Source organism: Furipterus horrens, unplaced genomic scaffold, assembly GCF_987537825.1.
Source record: "Furipterus horrens unplaced genomic scaffold, mFurHor1.1.pri manual_scaffold_4, whole genome shotgun sequence".
NCBI classification, from domain to species: Eukaryota; Metazoa; Chordata; class Mammalia; order Chiroptera; family Furipteridae; genus Furipterus; species Furipterus horrens.
The window spans coordinates 60831114-60857788 of NW_028327174.1; the positions used below are offsets into that span (position 1 = coordinate 60831114).

A 26675-nucleotide genomic window follows, 5' to 3' on the forward strand; every position below is an offset into this window, starting at 1 on the left:
TGGGTTGTTCAATAGCCTTTCTTATTTAGGTACAGCTTTAATTTTAATAATTCAGCAAGTTGGTCATTAGAAGCCTCTCTTTAGTTTACCAGTAGGTGGCACTACAGCACAACTTTTTGGTTTCCCATACCTAAACTGATTCTAGTTATATTGGAGAGTAAGCAGTTTTGACATTCTCTGCCAGAGGTGCCAAATGTGCCCTCTTCCTTACTTTTTGTGCCTCTAGGGTTGCTGGTGCTGTGATGCTGCAGTTGTCATTTTCCTTGCTGTTGCAGGCGTCACAGTCAGGATCACAGGGATGGCCATGCTTTGACTGGGTAGCCAGAGATGTGTGCACAACCTCCACTGCTGTTAACTCCGAGCTTGCTCGGCTGGTGAGGCACTTACACAATCAGGGGAGGAAGCCACTGTCTCTGAAGTGCCGTGCTGAGGCCCTGGTGAGGGGTGCTGGAATTGCTGCCTTACTTCTACCACTTCTGCAGGGCTCGCTAGTGGTGTGGTCTCCGCCACCACTGCTGGGGACTCGGGTTACAGGCACTGTCCCTGCCATTCCTTCATTTTTGCCTATCCTATGCATTCCAACCCACCACCTTCAGATGTATAGATGTGTGGATCTCTCAGGCATCCTATTGTGTTGAGCACCAGAATCTTCACTGAGTTATAGATATCCCTCTAGTTGTAGATAAAACAGGAGTGAAAAGGGAGTGTTTACTTCTTCATAATGCTGATCTCACATCTGAATAAGCTTTTAGATCAGTTTTTTTTTGTCTTTTTGTATTTTCGCATTGAGTACAATTTAAGAATTTCTTTTCTGTCTTTCCACCATCTCCCTTATTCTCGAGTTTCCTGCTGAACATTCTTTATTTTCCAAACTTTGTTTTCATTTTATTATATTTAGTTTTCTGAAGTACATTTTGTACAGGAAAGTAGACAGTGAAATCAAAGACCCAATAATAGAGAATTTGCATTTTAAGTAATAGTGTAATAATGCAGTTGTAGTTTAATTTTCTTACAATCTTTTGCCTGAGGCCCTACTTATATTAAAGAAAGGTTTTAGTATATTGGATATGTTGAAAAATCACATTGGCCAAGAAGCAGCTAACATAGTAGATAAGAGCACTGACTCAGGAACCGGGCTACCTGGATTCAAATCTGAGCCATACTTTGTAACTGATGTTTTGAACAGGTAATTTTACCTTTCAGTGACTCCTTTTCCTCATCTGTTAAGTAGGAACATTAGCTACCTATCTAATAGGGTTACTGTGAGAATTAAATCACTTAAAGAAAATGAGTGCTCAGAGTAGTGCCTGGAACATAAATGCTTTTAAAATGCTTTCTTACCACTGTTATCCTCGTTATGATCATTTCTTTTCCTTAAGAGAGGCTGACATTGTCCATGTCCTTTCTTATGAAACAGCCCGATTTTAAACTAAAAATTTAAAGACTAAAGCTCTAAGTAACTTGGACCAAGTAATTTACCTCTAGATTTGGCTACAAAAAAAATGAGGGTACAAAGTTCTATCCAGTAACAGTATCAAGTTCTAAGTTGTGGTTACCCTGATGATAGATTTAAGCCTTCTACTACATAAAGTGGCAGAAACAAACCATATATTGAGAAAAAAACCTGTGGGCCACTCTTGCCTGTGACACATATTTTCTGTTGACCTTGAATTGGTTATTTCCCTCACTAGGTATCATTTTCCTTAATTGTAACAAGAAATAATTGATTAGACTAATTGTGAAAGTTCACAATTATTTTATATATTTTGACTTAATGTTTTAATCAATGTTTTTAACTGGAAAACTTATATGATATGGATAAAGCCAGTTTAGTTTTTATTTCATAGTCCAGAAATACTTTGAGGTTCAAATCAAAAGCTTTCATTAGTTAATTGATACTCAAAATGAAGTGCTCACTAGGAACTTGAAAACCATGCACTTTTTCAGTTTTCTGAGAAGGTTTTGTCTTTGTTTTTGTTTTCCAAGTAACTGATTACTTTGGAAATCACAAACTGTTAGATTTTAAATTTTATTTTATGCTACATATATACTGTGTTCTGTAATGGAAGTCCATCAGTAGTATTTCAACAATAAGAAGAGTATTTTGGAATGTTGCTTGGAATATCAAGACTTAGGTTTTCAGATAGTATTAACTTTTGAGGCTTTTTTATATCAAAACATTTTAAAGTTTTTAAATCTAATCAATACATACTCTAAGACTTCAAATACCTTTCTCTGTGATGTTACCCCGACTGTTTTTGGTCTGCAAGCTGCTTTGGCAAAGTAGTACAGTTACAAAGAAAATACAAATAAAACTGTAATCAAACAGAAGAAAGGCTTTGGACATCATTGAGAACTATAATAAGTAAATAGTTTAAATGAGTGAAAGAAACACAATTAAATATAAAAAACATAAGAACTGTAATCTGGTAGGCACTTGAGGTCCATTAGGAATTCATTTAGCCAACCTCTTAGTACCAAAACATGGTACTTGTCCTCTAGAAGACATATTGGCTAGTGTGACTTCACACAATTAATGGTCTGTGGACCTTAAGTTAAAAGATCAGTAAGTGCTACCCCAAATAATTTAAATGAAACATATTCACACAAAAACTTGTACACTAATGCCCATAGCAGCATTACCATAATAGCCAAAAAATTAAAGCAATCCCCAAGTTCATCGGCTGATGAAGAGACTAGTCTGCCATAAAAAGGAATAGAATATTGATACATACTACAACATAGATGCATAGTGAAAACATTATATTAAGTGAAGCAAATCAAACACACAGGCTATATGTTATATGATCTCATTCATATGATTTATCTAAAAGAGGCAAATCCACGGAGATAGAAAATAGATTAATGGTTGCCAAAAATGCAAGGAGGGAAGAATGAGGAGGGACTACTAATGGGTAGTCACTAGAATTAGAGGCAATCATTGCACAATTTTATGAATTTACTAAACAGCACTGAGTTACACACTTTAAAAGGGTTAATTTATGATGTATGAACTATATAGCAAAAAAAATTTAATACAGAGAACTAACAAAAAATACAAATGATGCTTTATCAGTATGAAGGCTTGTTCATTTCAAATAAAGCTTAATGGAAAGAGGTTTAGAAAAATTACTTCTTTACTCCCCAAACTTAGAAAATATAAGCATCTTAGATGGCCCATTTGTACCTGCAATATTGACCATCTCCCTTTATAATTTTTAGGTAAATTCTATTAATCACCAGTGTGTTTTAAAGCTCAACCAATGTTTTTGATGCGCTCCAAGTATCTAGTAAGGGTACTAACTATAAGTTAATATAAATAACCATTAATTTGGGCTCTCAGATAATCCAATCTATGCGCAATTGAATAATTTCCTGATTTTATTGCTCATTAAGATTAGAAGAAAAGGATGGTTCCGTTTTTAGCTTTGTATGCTACTCTCTTCCCCCATTATAAGATATTTTAAAAATACAGTTGAGTGTTTCTGATGTGTGATTGCAATTATATTAATATTTTAGTGTATGTACCTAATAAACTTTTAAAAAATATTGGTAGTCAGGAAAGTGGTATTTGTGTGTGTTTGTATTTTAATATCTGTAAATAGATAAACCAAATTATACCACATAGAGCAAAAATAGTCCTAAAAACAAAACTATATACTATACCTCTAACCCTAAATGTTATAATACTGTTTTTACATTTAAAACCTAAAATAGAAGAATTTAGGCTCAAGTATCAAATAAGTCTAAGTTCAAATTGTGGCCTTGTCACTTACTTACAGTGTATTCTTGGTCATATTCCTAGCCATTCCGTGCTTCAGTTTCTTCTTCTGCAATTACATGATAGTACTACTACACCTGGTACAAATGAAGGCCTTGGTGCAACGGGAAGCTCCCTAGTTTTAGCTGTCATGATTGTAATAATCATTATCATCCTCTTCTCAGTTGTTTTTGAATAGTTATATTTTACTGCTTCATAAGTTTAATACCATTTTATTGCTCATTCTTTTTTTTTTAGACTTTTTCATTGTATTTTCCCATTACCATTTAGTCCCTTTATACCCCCCTCTCCCCAGCAATCACCACACTGTTGTCCATGTCCATGAGTCCTTTTTCCTTTTTACTCAATCCTTCCATCCCCTAATGTCCCCCCACCTCTTAGCTCTCATCCTGCTCTTTATGAGTCTGTCTCTGTTTTCCTTGTTAGTTCAGTTTGTTCATTGGATTCCACATGAGTGAAATCACATGGTATTTGCCTTTCTCTGACTGACTTATTTCACTTAGCATGTTTTCCAGGTCCATCCATACTGTTGAAAAGGGTGAAGTTTTTTTTCTTCTTATGGCTGAGTAGAATTCCATTGTGTAAATATCCTATAGTTGTTTTATCCAATCATCTACTGATGGACACTTGGGCTGCTTCCATATGTTGGCAATTGTAAAACTGCTTTTTTTTTTTAGATTTTATTTCTTTATTTTTAGAGAGAGGAGAAGGGAGGGAGAAAGAGAGGGAGGAAAAACATCACTGTGTAGTTGCCTCTTGTGCGCCCCCATCTTGGGGACCTGGCCTGCAATCCAGGCATGTGCCCTGACTGGGAATCAAACCGGCAACATTTGTTTCACAGGCCTGCACTCAACCCATTGAGCCACGCCAGCCAGGGCTAAAACTGTTCATTCTTAATAAGAGCCATGGGGTCTAGAATTCACCTGGGTTCTCTCAGAACTAGCAATTTCTTCTGATCTTGTTGGAAGAATTTTCTGCTTTAGAGAAAGCTAGAATCAGTCCTCTTTATTTCAGATCTCTCTTTTATTGTAAAGATCTTTAATATGTTGGATTTGTTACAAATTAATGATTAATGGATAGTCTCTGAGTGAATAATTCAGCAACTTGACCAAGGCTCTCTTAAATCACTAGCAATATAAGGAAATTCAGGTATCATTACAGTGGTAATTTTTGTTATACCTGCAGATGATAATATCTTTACCCTTCCTTGTTTTTGCATTCTTAATACTGAAGGAAGTTTAGTCCTACAGATTCCATTTAGTAAATGATTGGACCACGTATTTTTGTAGCTGGAAGTTCGTGTTCATAATTAGTCATTTATACTAATTACTTTAATTAAAAATAGTGTTGTTGTTTTTTTAAATAATGGTAATTTCCCAACCTGGTGAAAATATAATTTTTTTTGTTGTTGTTATTTGCATACTGTTTGTTTTCTATTTGTATTTCCAGGGAATATTTTGTCTTTAAAAATCAAGTGTTTTATTTATTTATTTTTTTTAGCATGCCTCCAGATAACCTCTCTATTCAAGAATTTCAGAGAAATGAAAGTATTGATGTTGAGGTAAGGAAGCTATTTAAAACATTTTTCTTTGACCATTTGTGAAAAACATATGGTAGAATATTGAAGCAATAAAATTGCTAAAAGAATAAAGTGAAGTAATAGGTTAAGCATGAACCAAAAGCATTAAAACTTGCATAAAGGTTAATTTTAAAGCACTGAAAAATTTTAAATGATTTCTTTGTATTTGTTAGCTTGTGCTGTGTGTATGTTTTCTAGATACTTAGTTGTGCCCATTTAATAATTTTAAATAGCAGTTGATTCAGTAAAATAAATCCATTAGTCAGCAAGCATGTACTGTATTTAAGAGCTTACTCTACAGTTTAACAGATCAGATGTTTGTAGTTCAAATTAATCAGTGAGTTGCTTAAACTTTTTTTCTGTTTTTAACCAGCCATAGACACGCCTTCTGAAGTTCTTGAAGCAAATGAGTTTTTAAAAATGTATTTGGTTGAATATAAATGAAGTTTAAAGAAGTAGTTTTGGATTGCGGATTTTTTGTTGAGAGAATCATTGTTTTGTTTTGTTTTTCCTTTAAGTGAGGTAGGGGAACTTTTAAGTAAACCAAATCAAATACTTTAAAGTGTACATAAGAAGCATAAGCATTGTCATATAAATACAAAATACTGCCTTTTGTCCAGTTACTATATTAAAACTCCTACGAACTTTTCTTTTTAAAATTGCCTTCTTTTTCTTCAAAAGGAAAAAACAGTACATTATATGTTAGAAATAAACTATAGAACAAAATAAATACAACTTTTGCTTTCTCTTACAGCTGATTTTTATGGTTCTAAAAGATGATATATATGTTATTTTTAATCCTGTTTTGGGTATTTTATTCTAACATGGATAAATTCCATATGCTGATTCTTTCTCTAGAGCACTATTTACATATACCGTGTTGAAGACCAACATTTACTAAAGTTGTTGCATAGTAAACAGTTTGTAGTATTAACTACTTTGTAATAAAGTTATTTACTAAGGTGGGGGAAGCAGCCAAGTCATCCTCTATATTAACATTAAAATTTGTATTTCTATAAAGGAAGATTCTTTAACTGATTTTTAGAAATGGTCATTTGAATCAGTGTTTTTCAAGAAAAAAATGCATTTGAATTTGCGTCTTTTGTTTTAGGTAGTTCAGCTTATCAGCACTGAGATACTACCTTACGCCAATTTTATTCCTAAGGAATTTGTTGGTCAGATAATGACCATGCTTAATAAGGGCTCAATACATTCTCAGTCATCTTCATTTACTGGTATGTTATTTCAACGATTTTTTTTAAATGTAATACTTTTGAAGAAGCCAAATATAAACTGTTTACTCCTATGGTTGTGGTAAATGTATATGGGAGAATGGTAAGGTAATTTTTAAGAATGTGATTTAAAACATTAAGCTTTACAGGGGAGAATGTGGTAAATATTCTGTGAATTATATGCAGTGAGTTAAATTGCAAAACACTTAAGCAATCCACTTAAGTCTTGCAGGCTGACACAATTTACCAGTTTTGTGAAGTCACGGATTATTGGGAGATAATAAGTGTGCATTCTGCCACTTAGTAGTTGGTTAACTTCTCTGAGTTTTGTCATCTGTAAAATGAAGATATTAATACCAGCCTCTCTGGACTATAAATACAGAGTTCGTTCATTAAAAAAAAAAAAGATACCTTGACATTAGTTAAAGAAAGTTAACATTTAGTGAATACTTACTATGTGTAGGGTTTTATGCCAGAATATTAATCCCACTGCCCACAATATTTCTGTGAGGATAGGTTTTATCATATTACAGAAGGGAAAGTGGGTTTTAAAAAGCTTGAAAAAACTGCCCACAATCTTAAGGCTGGAAACCAAAATTCATTCTTAAAAAGAACTACATACTTCCTTTGATTGTATCATGCTGCTTTATTGGGAGATGACATAAATTGTTTTTTGCTATTATATCTCTTTTTATAAACCTGTTCTATAATGTTAACTGTGGCATCATAATGTGATTTTTCTGTTAAATGATTAAAAATTGTAAATATGTGCCATCAGTACCTACCCTTAATCCCCAGCATTTATCAGAGCCATGACTGACTTCTACTAAGCTATGCTGGACAATTTAAAGAGCATATATGTGCACATCTTGGTCACTAAATGTCTCTCATACTGCTTACTTCACAAACTAGTTTTTTTTTTTTTTTAATTATAATTATTTACTTATTTGTTCATTTGTTTGTTTATTTATTTTATTTTTAGAGAAAGGGGAAAGGAGAAAGAGAGGGAGAGAAACATCACTGTGTTGTTGCCTCTCACTCGCGCCCCCAACTGGGGACCTGACGTGCAGCCTAGTCATGTGCCCTGACTGGGAGTCGAACCAGCGACACTTGGCTCACAGGCTGACGCTCAGTCCACTGAGCCACAGCAGCCAGGGCACAAACTAGTTCTTTTTTGTAGCCCAGACAATTTTAAAAACTGTGCAGATTTAACATGCATAAGAACCTCGGAGAAAAAGTCTTAAAGTCCATTTATCTGAATGTAGTCAACTTCTTATTATTTGAGTATATGAAAAATTTTAGATACATTTTTCTAAAATACACATAAGAACAATATTTATCCTTACTAGATGTAAATATTCTAGGCTAAATATGGACTACTGAGTTACCATGTATACTTTTTCAGTAGTTTACTGATGATATCCCTTGCCATTTATACTACTAAATGTACCCTGATAAGGAAGATACATGGACATTCTTCCAATGACTTTGACTTTGAGTGTTCTTTAAATACATACATATAGAGCCTTCCTTGCTAAACAAGACCAGTCTGTAAACATAAAAGTTTCAGTGATCGTTTTGGTCCCTGGCTCTTAAGTATGGTCTGAAAGCCAAAACTCACAGATATTTGAGGAATTCCTCCAATATGAAAGATAAAGACCAAGACAAATGAAGGGGGGTAAAAGAAACTGGGAGGAAAGAGGTAATGCAATGCAAAGTCATAGAAAACATTTTTTAAAAGAAAAGCACAATTAGTATAATTAGGATGCTCAAAGAGATTTAAAAAAACACCCATGGAACAAGAAAAATGTTATTAAAAGGGAATAATTAGAACATTAAAATAGGTCATAGAAACTAAAAATGTGATAGATGAAATAACAAGTTCAATGAAGGGTTGGAAGAAAACATTAATGAAATAACCCAGAAAGTATAGCAAAGATAAAAATGTAGACAATATGAGAAAAAACAAATAAAATGAGTAACAGGGTATTATATCTGACAATAGGTCTTTCTTAAAGAAAATAGAGAAAGGCTAGGAGAGGAAATTCTCAAACAATGTGAGAAAATAAATCTCCAGATTAAAAATGGTCATTCAGGACCCAGAACAATGGAAGAAAAGACCCACAAAAAAACATGTCATCATGAAATATCAAAACATTGGGGATAAAGAGGAGCTCCTAAAAGATTTCAGAAAGGAAAGAGAAAAGTTCCATGCAAAAGAGCTGTATCAAAGTAACACTGGAATTCTCAGTAGCAACAATGGATGCTAAAAGACATGGAGGCAGTGGTTTCAGAGTTATAAGTAGAAAGGATTTTTAATATGGAGTTTTACACCTAGGCCTACTACTGGCCAAGTGTGAGTGCAGAATAGTATTTCTCGAATGTCAACATGCTTTATAATCAACTGGAGGGCAAGCTATTGCTGGTTTATACCTCCAGAGTTTCTGATTCAATAGGTCTGGTATGGGGACATGAGAACCTGCACTTCTAACAAGTTCTCTTGTGATGTGGATGCTGCTAGGAATCATACTTTGAGTACCACAGTAAAATAGTGACATTTTCCAAAATGCAAGATTTCAAAAAATTTTACTTCCCATTCACTCTTTCTCAGCTACTGCAAAATATGCTCCATGAAAATAAAGGTGTAAACCAAGAAACGGGAAGGCATGAGATCTAGGTAGTAGGATATAACACAAGAGAGAACACAAGCAATTCACAGGGTGATGGCAAAGACTAGTTCAGGGTATAGCTGGTGTGCAGCATGTCTAGAGAGCAACTAGTCCAGACTGGAGAAGAATTCAAGCTCTAGGAAAGATGTAGCTGAGGAAGAAAAAACAAGAAAGAAGAAACAGGTCATTGCAAGTTTGACCATGTAAAATATTATTGAGAGGCATTCTATTGTGCTGTTGAAGGGTATAAGAAGACCATGATGAGAAAAATGTTGAGTAGAAGAGATGAGAGGGGATAGTCTTGCCTTGTTTTTGATCTTGCTAGGGGGAAAAGTACATATATATATGCTAAGAGTTATAATTAAGGTATATTAATTTAACTTATTAACCATCAAAAACTATTTTACAGAAGCAGAGATTGATATCCGTTTGAGAGAAGAATTTTCTAAAATGTGTTTTGAAACATTGCTCCAGTTTTCCTTCAGTAATAAAGTCACAACACCTCAAGAAGGCTACATTTCACGAATGGCGCTCTCAGTGCTTTTAAAGAGGTCTCAAGATGTACTACATCGCTATATAGAGGATGAAAGATTAAGTGGTAAATGCCCCCTTCCAAGGTATGTATTTTATTGTAGTCATAAGTTTTACTGACAATATATTAATGTTGTGCTATGGTGTGCTTTTTCAGACTCCTCATGGAAGTTAAGTAGTATGTGATATATGTACCAAATTACCTTGTTGAATTTGAAAATTTTTCATTCTAAAAAAAATTTTTTTCACAAGAGTTTCTGGATGAGGACTATGGATCTGTATGAGCACATGATTGTGTATCTCTCTAGAGAGAAAATCATAAGTTATACTTTAGGAACTTCCTAGTTTATTTTACACCTATTTCCAGGTTTCTCTGTAAATTAGCTAGCAGTATCATAGATTTTCTTTCATCTAATTTGTTTATTTAAGTCCTTGTACCTAAACCGATTTGCTTCTCATTTAGCCAAACCATAATGGTGAACGGGGCTTGAGGCCTTTCTGGTAAGCCAAGGCTAATCAAAGTTGGGGTATAAGTTCAGAAGTCATAAAAAAATTTCATTGAAAAATTAAGGCTGTATTGCCAATCCAGTTTTTAATGGGGAAGCTAGAATTTAAGGCAGAGTGAATGAAGCAACCAAAATAATATTGGAAGACAAAGTTATTAAAGTCAGGAAAGAGAAGAATCACTGTGGGTCCCATTTCCTAAGGTAGCACTAGAGAGGTAAATCACAAGCCTTGAATCCTTGTGCACATTCTTATTTACTTACAATAAATTTCTGGAGTTGGAATCGACCTGTCAAAAGATATAAACATTATAGAAGTCTTTGATGTGTATTACAAATTGCCTACAAGAAATTTCTACCAGTTTGCATTCTTCAAGGAATATATGAATGTCCCTTTGTTCAATTTTTAGCATTTTAAAATTATTTGCCAGTTTATCATTTATTTTCTTTTTCTAATTTCATGAATGAAAAATAGTCACATAGTAGTTTGCTGTGCTTTCTTTTTGAATTATCAATGCTTACTAGTCATTGTGTTGTATTTTGAATTTCTAGGGCATAAAAATTTTACCTCCTCATATTCAGATTTATAGACAAAAGCATTCCAAAGAGTAGTAACTTGCTTATAGTAATGACTGAAAACTGATTTATCAAAATTGATCTCTGAAATATTCTTGGATAAATAATAATAAAGTTGCTTTGCTTGGAATATTTATATTTATTAGCTTATAATATTTGATTTCAGAAATAACTTTTCATTTTTATTTCATTTGTTTTTCTTTTTCTTTTTTTTTTTTTCCTTTTTCTTTTTTCTTTTTACCAAAGGTCCAAGCATTTTTTAAAGAGCAAAGAAAGCAGAACCTTGGAAAAAGAATGTGAAGAGATCAAAAAAAATTTTTTTTAAGTAATCTTGTTTTTTTTTTTCTTTTATTGATTATATTGTTACAATAGTTCCATTGTTTTCCCCCTTGCTCCCCTCCATCCAGCACCACCCCTCCCCCAGCAATCCCCCCGCCCCCCAGTCCATGCCTATGGGTCGTACATACAAGCTCTCCGGCTTCAACCTTTCCTATATTATTCTTTTTTTTTTTTTTTTTAAATAAATAAATAATTAATTAATTTTTTAGACAATAAAAAATAGCAGTTCCTCCCTCTCAGACTTAAGACCCTTTATAATCTTATAAAGGACAATGGGCGAAGGTCTCGAGCTCCTCTAGCTGCTTCAAGCTGGACATGGTCGTCGTCCTACCTACCCTTGGGTCCAGAAATCCCTAATAAGAGTGGGAGTGTGGAGGGGAGGGTGGCCTTCCCACATGGGGAAGGATCGTGCAGACTCCAGGTCAGTTGGCTGTCCCCGGACAATGGCGTGCTTGGTTTAACAGGCTGGCATCCTTGTTGTATTTTCCTTCATTTTTAAATGTTTTGTATTCTATTGTTTTTATTCTTTTTTATTTATTTTTAAATTTTTTGATTTATTTGTTTTTCTATTACAATTGTCCCACTTTTTTCCCCCATTGCTCCCCACCACTCAGCCCACCCTATTGTTTTTAAATTGAGTCTTATTTATAATTGTGCTTTGAAGTGTTATATTGTGTCGTACTATGTTTGATGTGGTTACCATTACATTATTTTCTAAAAAGCTACATTGCAACAGGATTAAATACTTCAGTACTTATAAAGGGTGGCTTGAAATTGTACCCTTTTATAGTGTTAGGAAAATCTTATCTGTAGAATGATAACACAGATACATACCAGGAATACAGTTGGGTGCTGTTTATACTATAGCAGAGGAGCTTTATTTCTGTAGGGAGAAATAAGGAACTCAAGCTACTCTTGTTCATACTTTACTGCAAGTTCATTCTTCATTGCTGACATTTCCCAACAGTGCCACCTTAGAATAGATTTTGAGCGTATTTTTTTTTTGTATTAGAATGTTAAATAACAGCACTATTGTAACTTTAAACATACTTTTTAACAGCGAGATAAAAATATGTGCTAGGAAGTAATAGTAGTCTTTATTTCCATTTTACCTTTGGCAAGCCCTTTCGATTACTAATTAGTTGAAAATAAAAGAATAAAAATCCTTTCACAGTGAAGTTTTAAAAGCATATATTATGAAATGTTTTAATTTTAAGTAGTTAGGTGAAATATCTTACAAATAAATTTAGATTTACATGAGTGGATTGCCTCTCCCCCCTTTTTTAAAATTGATAATTAATGGTTAGAATAACTATATTCTCGTTTGTACATTGAACTTAATATGTTCATAACATTATTTTTCTTTTATAAGAATTTAAAACTAATACTAAATTTGCATTATAGTCTTTTTTTTCCAAAGTCCATCTATTTGTATAAACACAGTAGAAAAAACAAAACAAAAAACACATGGCATACCTTAAAGTCTTGATGGAAATAATTTCCCATTTCTTTTTTAGGCAGCAAGTAACCGAAATCATATTTGTTTTAAAAGCAGTCAGTACTCTCATTGACTCACTTAAGAAAACTCAGCCTGAGAATGGTAAGTGCTTAGAAACTCAGTTATTCTAAACTCATAACATTTATGTTCAGTTTGTGATATACTGTTGTATTATTATTAAGTTAATTGAATTTTAGGAAAATAGCAGCCATTTATTTTTCTCTAGTCTTTATGACAGTTAAGCATCAAGTCCATTAAGATATCGGTTAAGTGTCCTGGCTCGTGTGGCTCAGTGGATTGAATGCAGGCTTGCGAACTGAAAGGTCGCTGGTTCAGTTCCCATTCAGGGCACATGCTTGGGTTGCGGGCCAGGTACCCAGTTGGGGCCTGTGAGAAACAACTAATCAATGTATCTCTCACACATTGATGTTTTTCTCCCTCTCTTTCTCCCTCCCTTCCTCTCTCTCTAAAAGTAAATAAATAAAATTAAATTTAAAAAGATGTCATTTAAGTAAAATTAATTTGTAATGTTTTATCTTCTTTATGTTAAACAGCTTGGCTGACTTATTAAAAATAAATTTGTCTGAATTCAGGGTGTTGCATGGACAATTCATATTTCATATATATATATATATATATTTGTTTTTGTTTTTGTTTTTAGAGAGAGAGGAGGAGGGAGGGGGAGAAAGAGAGAAAGAGAGAGAGAGAGATTTGTTGCCTTCTTGTACCATTGCGACTGGAGTGGAACCTGCAACCTGGGTATGTGCCCTGACCAGGAATTGAACCCACAACCTTTGGGTTTATGGGATGATTCTATGATTCTCCAACCAACTGAGCCACACTGGCCAGGACTCATATATTCTTAATGTAGAACATCATTGATTTTTTAGGTGGGGAGACGCTTCCATTCTGCATTTGTACTGATTTACTGTATATATATATATAAACTGTATAAATACCTATGAATTGTTTTCATAGCCCTTTCTCATTTATTTTCCCTTTCTGTTACTCATTCCTGTCTAATCTATTCTTTACGTTATTGCCAGAAATGATTTTTCCAAAAGTATATTTGACCATTCATTTTCTCATCCTTGTAAAACAAAATAAAAATATCTGTTTTTACTTACCATTATCTACCAAGTGTGTGAAGAGTACTGTCTGACTCCATGCTTATCTTAGGGTAGGGTACATGAGGTCTAGTGGGAAATTCTGAATGTCCAGGTATTCCCAACCCTTTCCTTATTTCATTCTTCTGACTACATCCACAAAATTCAAATATCACTCCACTTTTGGGCCCATTTTAATCCTTAAAGGTAAATGATTTCTCTTTTTGTTGACTTCCTAGCTCTTTTATATGCACCTTTGTCTTAAAGCTCCCTATTTGTATTATCATTATACATGTACACGACTCACTCCCCTTAAATTGTAAAGTTCTTAGGAGACTTTTTGGACCATGTTTTATTCTAGTATTTTGAATCCTCTACAGCTGATTTGTTGGACCAGCTACTGATCCTAGAGTCTGTTACTTATTCAGGATATGGTGAAGAGCTAACACCAGAATATAAGTCAATTGTATCTAAATACACTGGTCCAGCTGATGTTTTTTATATAACCAGACTTTGTTAAATAAGGAAATGTATCGATTTGCATTTTGTCACCTTTGTTCACTGGCACTTTAAGCAGCATTACTTTTAATACCCAAGAAAAAGGAAGTTCCTAATAAATGAGTCACAGGATATTGGTTCCTGCCAGTTATTATCGTCGTTGTCGTCGTCATCGTCGTCGGCGGCAGCCGTCCGTCTCGAGAGACGATGGTGTAGCTTCTTAAGAGTCTATCTGCACCGCCGAGAATGGCTGTGCAGTCCGACTCGGGAGTGACACGGTATCTGTCTCCTCCCGTGTTGAATCGACATCTTGCGATGACGCTGGAGTGTCCTCTCCAGTGAAGCTGAAGCTACAGAGCCTGGGCAGGGTGATATGGAGGGTCTGCTGTTGCCCATGCAGCAGACCCCCACTCTCTTCGCAGCTGAAGGGTCCAAGGGAAAGACGGAGTCAATACAGCTTGGCTTCAGGTGCGCCGCAGGAGTTGCCGGTGTTGACTACAACGTCAAACCGCCTTAGGGACTCCGGCTCCGGATTTTCTGTCGGGGTTTACTCCCTTAGCCTTTCCCCTGAAGAGGTATGCCGCAAGGCAGCGGAGGTTTTTTGGAGTCAGAGTTTTCCTTCTCTGATGTGCCCTGACTGGAAGATCGAACCAGCGACACTTAGCTCGCAGGCCGACGCTCAATCCACTGAGCCAAACCAGCCAGGGGTGCCAGTTATTATATAATTAAAATAAATATATATTTTTGTTTTCAAAATCTACCCATTGGTACTTTGGCCTAGAAAGGGTGAGTGTTATATGAAATAATTAAGAGGCAATAGACTTATATTTATTCAACCCAAAAGGAGGGGTGGAATTTCTAAGAAAAATCCTGGAGCAATGTCCTTAATTCATCATATCAATTTCAAATTGGAGTTCTTATAAAAATAATATTCTCGTTGATTTTTCAGAGAGGGAAACCATGCATTGACTTTTTCGAGATCAGTCAGTAAAATATTAGATCACAAAATAGAATTTGATTCTTTAAAATATATTATACTTAATTTCCATAGACAGGAAATTCTCTATTTTTCAAGCTATTGCTGTAGATATATTAAATATAACTAGTATATTTCAGTGAATTAGTACTTGCATTATTTTGGTATGCTCTTTAGACAGCTATCAAGAATTTAATGAGAATTTGTATAAAGGAAGAAAAGGGAAGGAAAGAAGACTCAGCAACATTTTTTTAAAACGAAGCCAGTGGGCCATGGATAGGGCACTACAGTTATTAATGTTAAAAATTGTTTAAGAGAGTTAGAATTATGCCTATAGGCATATGAAGTGAAAATTTAATTTAAATGCAATCATAAATGATGATGATATTATAACATATTAAAAAGGTATGATAAGCTTCATTAAGAAACAGTAAAAAAGAAGATAACTTAGGCAAAGCCAGGCCTTCTCAGAAGAAATATGTTGGACTGCACATAACTAGTTCAAAATTAACTCAGGAGGATGGCTACAAGGTTTGGAACCAGTGTATACCCAACATCTGTTTAGGCCATTGGTTATTTGTTTTAGGGTTTTCTACTGGGAGAGGAAGCATTTGTTGGATTTATTTTTAGCTGATCTTTATTTAAAAATTTGAATAGGCAGTTAACATACACATGGTTCAAAAATATAAAAAGATATAGAGGGAAAAGTTTTAAAAGTTTGAAGAGCTTTCCTTTATTCTGTATCTGCCCAGTTCTTACCTCACCATAGGCAACCATTTTTATTAGTTTTTGGATCCTTCCATAAGTTTATTATATAAATACAAAATATATACTTCAATATGCCCCTAGCTTGCAACACATATGAATGTGCCCCATATTATACCTACTGTCCTACACACTTTTTTTTTACTTCATAAAAAGCTTTTCTATCAATACTTTTCTTGATAGCTTTTTCTTTTTCTTTTTTTGATTGTTAAGTCCAAAGTGGCCACCAATACCTATGGTTAGTATTTTTTTAAATATTTTAATTCAAAATATTTAAGTAGCTTCTCCTGAGTTTGAGATACTATCTTAAATGATATATTTTTGTATTTTCCTGTAATGAACCATTGGGGCAATCTAGATAGGTTTCAATCTATGCAATCTTTTTTCTTTTTAATTTTTTATTGTGTAAGATACACACAGAATTTATCATCTTAACCATTATTAAGTGTACAGTTCAGTGGTATTAAATACATGTATAATGTTGTGTAACCATCATCACTATCCATCTCTGCAACTCTTTTTATCTTGTAACTGAAACTCTGTACTTATTAAACAGTAGCTTCCCATTCCCTGTTTTTCCCATCCCCTGGCATTGACCAGTTTACTTTCTTTCTTTGTGATTTTAACTGCTCTGAGTATCTCATAAGTTGAATTATACATTATTAGTTTTTTTTTTGTGACTGGCTTATTTCACTTAGCATAATGTCATAAAGGGTCTGCTGCATGGGCAACAGCAGACCCTCCATATCACCCTGCCCAGGCTCTGTAGCTTCAGCGTCATCACAAGATGTCGATTCAACACGGGAGGAGACAGATACCATGTCACTCCCGAGTCGGACTGCACAGCCATTCTCGGCTGTGCAGATAGACTCTTAAGAAGCTACACCATAGTCTCTCGAGACGAACGGCTGCCGACGACGACGACGAATGTCATAAAGGTTCATCTCTATTGTAGCATATTGCAGAATTTCCTTCCTTTTAAGGCTGAATAATATTATATTGTGTGCATGTACACACAAACACACACTGCACATTTTCCTTTTCCATTCTTTCATTGGTGGACACTTGGGTTGTTCCCATGTTTTAGCTATTATGGATAATGCTGCTATAAACATGTGTGTGAAGATAACTCTTCAAAACCCTGCTCTCAATTCTTTTGGGTATATATGTATCTGGAAGTGGAACTGCTAGGTCATATGGTAATTCTAGTTTTTATTTTTGGCAGGACCACAATATTGTTTTCCACAGCAACTATACCATTTTATATTTCCACCAACAGTGAACAGGAGTTCAAATTTCTTCACATTCTTACCAACACTTCTTTTCTGTTTTTTTAATAGCAATTCTAATGAGTATGAGGTGCTATCTCTTAGTTTTGATTTGCATTTCCCTGATGATTAGTGATGTTGAGCATCTGATTATGTGCTTTATTGGCCATTTCTATATCTCCTTTGGAGAAATGTCAATTCAAGTCCTTTTTTTTTTTTTTTTAATGTGTTTTATTGATTACAGTGTTACATTTGTTCCAATTTCCCTTCCCTCTGCTCCCCTCCACCTGGTGGCCCCCCTTCCTCACCTTGTCCCCCCCTTTTAGTCCATGTCCATTGGTTGTACATATAGTTCAACCTCTCTCTATTCCATTCCCTCCTACAATGTTTCTTAATTCATATACCATCTCCCTCCCTCTTCCCCTTCCCCTTCCCTGCTGACCTCCCCCCAATATGCTCCCCATATCTATAGTTCTCCTTCCACTCTCATTGCCTATTTAGTTTGCCTTTGCTTCAATTCCCTAGCTTCTGTTGTTGTTTCTTGTGATGCAGTTTTCATTTTAGTGTTCATAGTTTTGATCCTCCTTTTTCTAAACCAGTCCTTTTAACATCTCATATAACAGTGGTTTGGATCTAATGAACTCTTTCAGTTTTATTTTGTCCTGGAAACACTTTCTCTGCCCTTCTATTCTGAATGACAGCTTCGCTGGATAAAGTATTCGCGGTTGTAGGTTTTGGATTTTCATTACTTTGAATATTTCTTGCCAGTCCCTTCTTGCCTGCAGGGTCTCCCTTGAGAAGTCAGCTGATAGTCTAATTGGGACCCCTTTGTACATGATTCTTTTCTTCTCTCTTGCTGCTTTTAAGATTCTCTCTTTATCTTTAACTTTTGAGATTTTGATTATAATGTGTCTTGGAGTGGTTCTCCCTGGGTCCAGTTGTTTTGGAACTCTCTGTGCTTCCTGGACCTGTAAGTCTATTTCCTTCCCCAACTTTGGGAAGTTCTGCTTTATTATATTTTCACTTAATTTTTCAATTTCTAGTTCTTCTTCTTCGCCCTCTGGCAATCCGATCATCCGTATATTCAATCTCTTATAGCTGTCCCAGAGGTTTCTGATCCTCTCATCATTTTCCTTGCTTCCCGTTTCCTCTCTCTGCACTGGTTGACTGTTTGTTCCTTCTCTATGTTCTGGTTTGTTGATTTGAACTCTGGATTTTATTTTCTCACCATCTGTCTCGTATGAGGTTTTGTTCCTTTCAGTATGAGTGTTTTTCAATTCTTTCTCATCTTTTTCCAGATCTTTTGTTAATTCTGTAAGCCACCTGATAACAATGGCCCTGAACTGAGCCTCTGACAGGTTTCTTATCTGTTCATCTGTCAGGTTCTTCATCTGTTGCCTGGTGAGCTGCGCCACCGGGATTTCTATAGTTGTCTGCCTCATTTTGACAGATGCGTTTTGCTTTCTTGGGCCGGCTCTAGGGGGCAGTGCCTGTGTACTCGTCACAACCCAGTGACTGGCGGCGATCCGCAACCTTTTCCGCCGCACTGTGGCCCTTTGTCATCACAACCCAGCGACCGGCGGTGGTCCAGCAACCTTTCTCGCCGCGCTGTGGCGCTTTGTCGTCACAGCCCAGTGACCAGTGGCAATCCGCAACCTGTTTCGCAACACTGTGGCGCTTTGTGTGGGGGCGGGGGTCCAAGATGGATTCCTGCAGTTATTCCACTAGGAGACCGGGATCTGTCCTCCCGCCCTCTGAGCCTCACTATTCGGGGCGATGTGGTGGTTGCTTTTCCGAGCATTGGGGTCGCGAGCTGCCGGGGTTAGACTGCAGCTGAGATTGCTCTCCCTGCCGCTGTCCCTGGTGCAACTGCAAACAGCTCCGCCCCCTTTCGCTCTTACCTGCCCAAAGGGCGCTGCTGGTTTATAACTTTGTACATTGGGCTTTCGTGTAGTTTTATTTTCTGGAATTTCTAGTTATCTTTTGTTTTGAAGTAGTTGTATTCCTCTCTAGTTGTAGAGGGAGACCGAGCGTGTCCGTCTAAGCCTCCATCTTGGCAGGAGCCTCAAGTCCATTTTTGAATTGAGTTATTTGGTTTTTTGTTGTTGAAGCCTCTGTGTCTCTACCACTGTGATCAGAAGCAGCAATCAGAGCACAGAAATCATGATATTTGGAGGCTAGGGGAGGGTCCTTGGCCTCCTTCAAGCTGTGGGCAAAGTGCTTCAGGAACATGTGCACAGCTGTCTACCACATGGGGTGAGGGCTTGGTAGTGGCTATTGTGCTAAAAGCTGAAACTGACCAAAATTAACTGCAGTGTACTGTTCAAATCTTCCTCTGAAAGTTGCAACCCCTCAGTGGACTTCAGAGTTCCATTCATAATAGTGGCATCAAACAGATCCTGCCAGTGCAATTATTGTTTAGGTGGCCATTTCCCCAGAATTCTGTCAATGCAATCTTTTGTTAAATGAGTAGTTGGAAGTTTCACAGAAGGCAGCTAGAGCAGACTTTTTAAAAGTTTTTTGACTAGTGGTTTTTAAATGTTTTGTTTGTTTTCTATTAAGCAGCAAAATTCATTTTACAAATGAAATCTGATATGGATTCCCAACAGATAAAAGCAGAGTAGCTTTGACCTGATATCCCCCTCCATCATTAATACCCATCAGTCCCATTCCCCTTTTCTTCCTACCCCCACTCCAGGGAAGCCCCCGTTTGGGTGGAGAAGGGATTGAATTAACTGGTCAGCATTTCCCAGGATGTGTACTAAGGAATGAATATTAATGATAATGAATGATGTCAGTAGGTATTGAATGAAAAATATTTCATAAATTCACTTTAGAAACCCTGGATTAGATAAAATTAAAGCTGTTCTTTTACTATAAGCCTTTAATAAATTCATGTGAATTATGAATCCTTAAAAAGAAAGATAATATAGACATTTGCCAAACTTACTTGACCATGATTTTTTATTAAGAAGTAACTTTAAGAACACTGGTTTAAGACACTCATTCCTTTATTCTACAGCGGAAGTTGTTGAGATAAGGAGAAATTATATGACCTGATTAGGGATACCCAGCACTACCTTATTTCAGAAAAGTTTTTAGGCACTCGGTAAATTGGAGTAAAAAATAAAATCAAAGCTTACACATAATATAGTATTCTTTCTTTGATACTATACTGTGTCCCAAACTTAGAGTTGTTTCACAAAGTGTCATATACATAACTAAGAAAAATGTATTAGCATGTTTTAGTATATATTACACTTTCAACAATATGCACGATACAGGAAAATAGAAGTGCAATATGTGATCTCAGAATAGAAGGAAATTAGACTAATTGGGATGTAACAATTTTGTCCATTCTCTAAATATTATTCAACTGTACTCGTTGTTCATGATAGCCTCTCCCCACTATAGGTAAAGTCTAATGATATACATCAAAGATTATCAAACAGTACAAGGATGAATCTATGTGTGGTCATTTAAAATTAAAATCAATATCAAGGACATTATAAGGAAAATCATTTAATATGTTTATATTTTTATCACATAACTACATAAAGAATTGAACTGTTTTCTAATTGTTCTTGAAACGCACACTATATTCTCTGGCAGTTATATTCAAAATGACTAATCATCTAAGTTACATGAGTTAGCTTCCAAGGCCTTAAAAGATGGCAGTATCATTTAAAATGTAATTTATTAAATTTGTTGATATTGATGTCTCTGCAAACTGACAATATCTTATTAAATATTGCAGGGAATCTTCCAGAGATTAAAAATGATTGCGGAATCTCAATGTATTTTGTAATTTTTTTTTTTTGCATTGTATTTAAAGTATTGTGTTTATGTTAATTGGCATTACCTTTGATATTTAATCCACCTTATTTGAGGTTTTTATACTTTTTGCATTACAGTTGACGGAAATACCTGGGCACAAGTAATTGCCTTATACCCAACTTTAGTAGAATGCATCACCTGCTCATCGTCAGAAGTCTGCTCTGCACTTAAAGAGGCACTGGTTCCCTTTAAGGATTTCATGCAGCCACCAGCATCCAAAGTGCAAAATGGAGAATCTTGACCAGCTACAATAAACTTAAAGGAGATCTCTAAAGAATGTTTGCTCCTCAGCGAGTCTTCTGTGAGAAGACATTTCTTACTACAAATAATTCTTGGCAGCTGTCATTGGCCTCCTTTAAATTTTACTCACCTGAGTTAAGTAATTCATGTTACAGGCTTATCAACAAAGGCTCCTGAATGAGTATCAGTGCAAGCCTTTAATAAGTTAAACTGATGAGAGGGATGGTTAATACTCCAACATACCTGCTACAATATCTTCAATTGGTGATTTGAAAGTGAGCTTATGTACAGTTTGTGGTGTATGTGTTAATGATGTACTTTTTAAAAAGAAAGAAAAGATACTTCATTCAGTCAAATTTATTAGGCTGGTGTTTTTGTGCCCTTTTTCAAGTACAAAAGTGTAATAAAATTTTATGCAAGATGGTACTGTAACATTCCATATTATCTATAACCAGCCTTTGTAAACAAAAGGAACTGATGTACTTGTGTGTATAATAAATGGTACAGTTCTGTATAAAATAGTTGCATTTATTATTTAAAAATTTAAAATACTGATAATGTTAAATGCTTAATGCTGTATTTATTATTAATATAAAATTGTTTGCTTACATTTCTACTTATAATTTGCCTTCTTAAGCAGCACCTACACTTACCATATGATCATGTAGTTAGCTTAATGATTATTTCGAATGTAGTTGCTAGCGACTACATCTGACCAGGAAGGTCATGTGACTACAGCAGCAAATAATTTATGATTTGCTGATTTTGCAACTTTGAAGTATAGGTTATTAATTTAATACATTGAGATATACTGTAGCACTATGATTCCATTATACCTCATTTGTTTAAATATCTTTCCTGGCTTTTACATAAGTCTGTCTGTTTTTATATTTGCTGTCTGGATTTTAAGACTTTAATATTTTATATTTCTACTGATTTTTTCCCCACCGACTAACAACATTTATCACTGCCTTTGAATTATGAACCAGGCAAAATGATTTCAGATTTCCTAAAATTTTGCCTGTAAGGTTTTGTTCATTTCAGTGCTTCATTTTGTAGTGTCTTCTCAAGAAGAAAAATAACTATGCTAACCCACAAATACAAAATGTGTATGTATTCTAAAACACCGAGAAGTGTATTTTTCGAGAGAGAGAAGTATTTAGAAGTACAGTAAACTTTCTGTCGTGGAGAAAAATGCTAATTTTGTTTCACTTTCCTATCCTGGTAAAGAAGAAAAGTGCTCCTGGGTACATTGACTTAACTGGTTCTTAAAAAACTGACCTAGCTTCCTATATTTTTTATTTTCTGGATTATGCTATTATATTTTTCTTCTGAGTTAAATTTTCATAATCATTTAAGACTCAAGGATATTTAAAACAATTATTTTTCATAAAAATCATAATGGTCTCAGTATTATTTTAGTGTGCTGGGAGGCCTTTGATTTAACTAATAAGTTTCAGCCTCTCCAGCATATTTATAAAACTGTGAGAAGATATTAGAATTAAATAATGAATGAGATAAAATTTTGAGGCTATTGTAATTGTGTAATCATTTGCTCTATTATCTATAAAAACATGGTTGGATCTTTTTTGAAGGGGATAGTATTTTTTTACATGAATTAATGAATTTCTATTTTATAATTTCACGTAAAATATGGAATTACCTGGATTCTGTCTTCAGCATTTTCCTTAAAGAAAGTTGTAAAAAATAGTTGCTCAAGCTCTGTATTTAGTTTACTTTCTATACTTGGTTATGTTAAATAGGAAATTATAAAAATCTGCATATCATTGATAAAGTATTGAAGTAGAATAACAAGAGTAGTATATCAGTTCAGTAACATTAAAAATATTGCCAAGAATTTACATGAAGTAGAAATGTCTATTCTTGAGAAATGACAGATCAGTTGAAATTAGCATTATTCTCTAGTTGAAGTTGAATATGAGTTAAAGGTGTGTACATATGTAAACTGATTGGTTTTACTAATATTGTATTACCTCTCAATAGCAGGACCATACCCTACAATCCAATACATAAATTTGGTGAATGTGTAATTACCATATAATATAGTAATCAGTGACAGTCTTAGTGACAAAATAGGCCACCCCCTTGGAGGTATAATTTGTCAGGTTTTTCCTCCTAGAATATCTCTCACCACCCCCAGGATTCACTACTAGTAATTTATTCCCTTGGGTCAAGCAATCTTCTAGGTTACATTTTCTAAAATATACTGATCCCTGGGAGGTTAACACATTGCCCTGTCTTGTTGGTATTAATTGGATTCTTTAGTAACTAGAAGAACTGGGCTATGTGAGATTGCTGCATACTAGGAGATTCAAAAAGGAAACCACCAAAGCTAAGATCATTTTGCAGGACCACTAAGACTCCAATTAGTCTGTGAAACAATGTCCTTTGGGCATATTAGGGCTTTTAAACCTCACATAATCACTTTCTGTCACAGACAGCACCTATCTTAAATGAGTGGGGACCCCCCCCCCAAAAAAAAAAAAAACTGAATTATCTTCTGGAGGGTGGGATCTTTGTAGTACAGGCTTCCCTCAGTTGGTGAGTGTTCTAGGAACCTATCTGTATCAGTGTACTAGCTGACTGTTGTGAGAAGCTGTGTTCAGCTTCAGTAATTTTTTTTGAAGACTATAAACATGTTTACCCATTTCATGATGGGTCATTTACAAGCACACCTGCCCAACCGCACTGAGTATTTAGCAAGTTTTGACCAAAATTGGCACGAACCTCTTGCCCCGCCATTCACCCGATCTCTTCCCAAGCAATTTCTTTTTTCCTCAGAGGGAAACGTTTTGTCAATGTGGGAGATACGAAACAAAACACGGCATAAGCACTAAAAGGCATCAAAATCAACGAGTTCAAAAACTTCGTAGCAGTGGAAAAGTCTCAGGTATATTGCATCAAATGGAGAGTACTTTCAGGTGACTGAAGTTTAAGCATATAAGAATACACAATTTTTTAGAAATAAATTCTGGGTTTATTTGGCTCCTCCCTTGTATATAGATTGCTGGACAACAGACATCTGCCTACAATTGGATTAAACTCCTTTTCTGACTATTTCTTCGATTATAAAGGAAACAAATTAAAATTTTTAACTTGGAATAGCTTACTTTTTATTTTTTATTTTAAAAGACATTTTTTAAATTATTGATTTGAGGGAGAGAGAGATATTTGTTGTTCCATTTATTCATGCAATCACTGGTTGATTGTTCCATGTTCCCTGATAGAGATCGAACCTGCAATCTTGGTGTATCAGGACAGTGCTCTAACCAAGTGAGCTACCCAGCTAGTGCAGAATAGCTTACTTTTAAGTTTCTTTTAATGCTACCACTGCCAAAAAGGAAAAGTATAGGTCATTTTGTAGTGTCTTATTTAGTACTTCTTTGTAACTGGTGTTAAAAGTTTTGTTAGTTTTACTGTATACATTTGTAACATTTACTTTTTAGGTGCCAAAAGAAAAAGAAAATGTGTAAAAATCTGACTTAGAGAGAAGCACTGTTATCTGCTTTTATTTTTAATTTTATTGTATTAGCAGTTATATTGTTTCTTACCTGTTTTTCCCCTATATGCTTATTGAATCAACTCTTGCTATATTCCTTAAGTTATGTGTTACACAGAAGAAAAAGGTGAACAATTAAGCATATATATTTTATTCTGAAGAATAGTATATACATACTTGCCCTGACCAGTGTGGCTCAGTGGGTTGGACATCGTCTGGCAAGGCTCAGGATTGCTGGTTTGATTCTCGATTGGGGCACATGCCTGGGTTGCAGGCTAGGTGCCTGGTTGGAGGCATGTGAGAGGCAACTGATAGATGTTTCTCTCCCTCTCTTTCTCCCTTCTTTCCCCTCTCTCTAAAAATAAATAAAAATATTTTTTTAAAAAAGAATAGCATATGCATAATTCTGTAACAGGCTGATAACAAAACTACTAAGTTATTGTCCTTTCTTAGTATAACTTGAGAGTATTTTGTTATTGTCACAGTTTGGTACCAATCGTCCCAGGTAACCATTTGGCTACTACAGTGCTAGTTGAGAAACTTAAGAATGAAATAACGTAAATTTTTGAACAGTGTTAGAAAACAATTCAAAAGTATTAATTACATTCATGTTAATGGAAGACAGTATAGTTACTATATAATGACAATATATTCTTCTCAAATGTAGAATAATTAAAATGCACGACCAGATCCTCAAAAACGGACTGCTATAGATGAAGTCTGTCTGGCGAAGGCAGAATATTTTCAAGGGTCCCACCTACCTGTGATTGCTATAGAGATTAATAGTTGATATTTAGAAGTCCCTGGAATGAATCTATGTTCAGACCAAGAATATTGTGAATTTCTGTGTTACTGTTTTTTTTAAATAGAAAACTAGCACAGGTGTGGACAAAAATGGCCTCCTGAAAGCATTACCAGCAGCCTAGTATGTTCTTTAGATTTCTACTTACTAGGTTTGGCAATTTGGCAGATATTGCTGATCCTGCGTACACGGCCACCTTTCAACTATGCTTAGTGTTGTTGAGTTGTATCTGTCTACATTATTATAGTGAGTTTTGTCTTTTTTTTAAAAAAATTACCATTCATTGAATGAAGGGGAGTTCATAGCACATAGTGTGTTACCAATGTGTATGTATTATGGGAAAACAGGTTTTTTTTTTTTAGTAATTTATTTATTTATTTTTAGAGAGGGGAAAGGAGAAAGAGAGGGAGAGAAACATTACTGTGTGGTTGCCTCTCACTTGCTCCCCCAGCTGGGGACCTGACGTGCAACCTAGTCATGTGCCCTGACTGGGAATTGAACCAGCAACACTTGGCTCTCAGGCCAATGCTCAATCCATTGAGCCACAGCAGCCAGGGCTGGGAAAAGTTTTTAATACTTCAGAATCACTTGAGTTAAATTTTTTGTATGTCTGGCAAGTACACTATTGCTATAAATTTGAGTGAAAAGTATTTATAGATTGGGAAAAAACAATGTCTTCGTGTCTTAATTCATATAAAAACTTTCAGAGGAATTAAATATCAATTTCTTACATATCTAGTAATTTTGAGTGCACTGGCAAGTTGTGTTTTTTTTAAAGGAGCATGCAGTCCTTTTGTGAATTTAATTATTCTTATTAATCTTGACTAATTGAGAGGCAGTGTGGAGCAGAGGCTCTGCCTCTTACTTAACTTGAGGCATGTTAACTTTCCAAAGCCTTTGTTCTCTAATCTTTAAAACAGAGATAACAATCAGTAAGTTCTCACAAATTCTTAGA

General features: G+C 35.1%; 1 protein-coding gene across 2 annotated transcripts in view; it reads left to right on the top strand.

Annotated features, from left to right (window-relative positions):
• Window positions 1-23207, top strand: part of MON2 (MON2 regulator of endosome-to-Golgi trafficking) — a 129272-nt gene extending 106065 nt beyond the window's left edge. For both annotated transcript variants that reach the window (XM_090273546.1, XM_090273547.1), the window contains 5 exons: window positions 5282-5342; window positions 6472-6595; window positions 9671-9878; window positions 12728-12810; window positions 21236-23207. In XM_090273546.1, the coding sequence (XP_090129672.1) occupies window positions 5282-5342; window positions 6472-6595; window positions 9671-9878; window positions 12728-12810; window positions 21236-21399 (640 nt within the window). In that variant the 3' untranslated portion in view covers window positions 21400-23207. The remainder of the gene's footprint in view (window positions 1-5281; window positions 5343-6471; window positions 6596-9670; window positions 9879-12727; window positions 12811-21235) is intronic.
• The last annotated feature ends 3468 nt before the right edge of the window (window positions 23208-26675 follow it).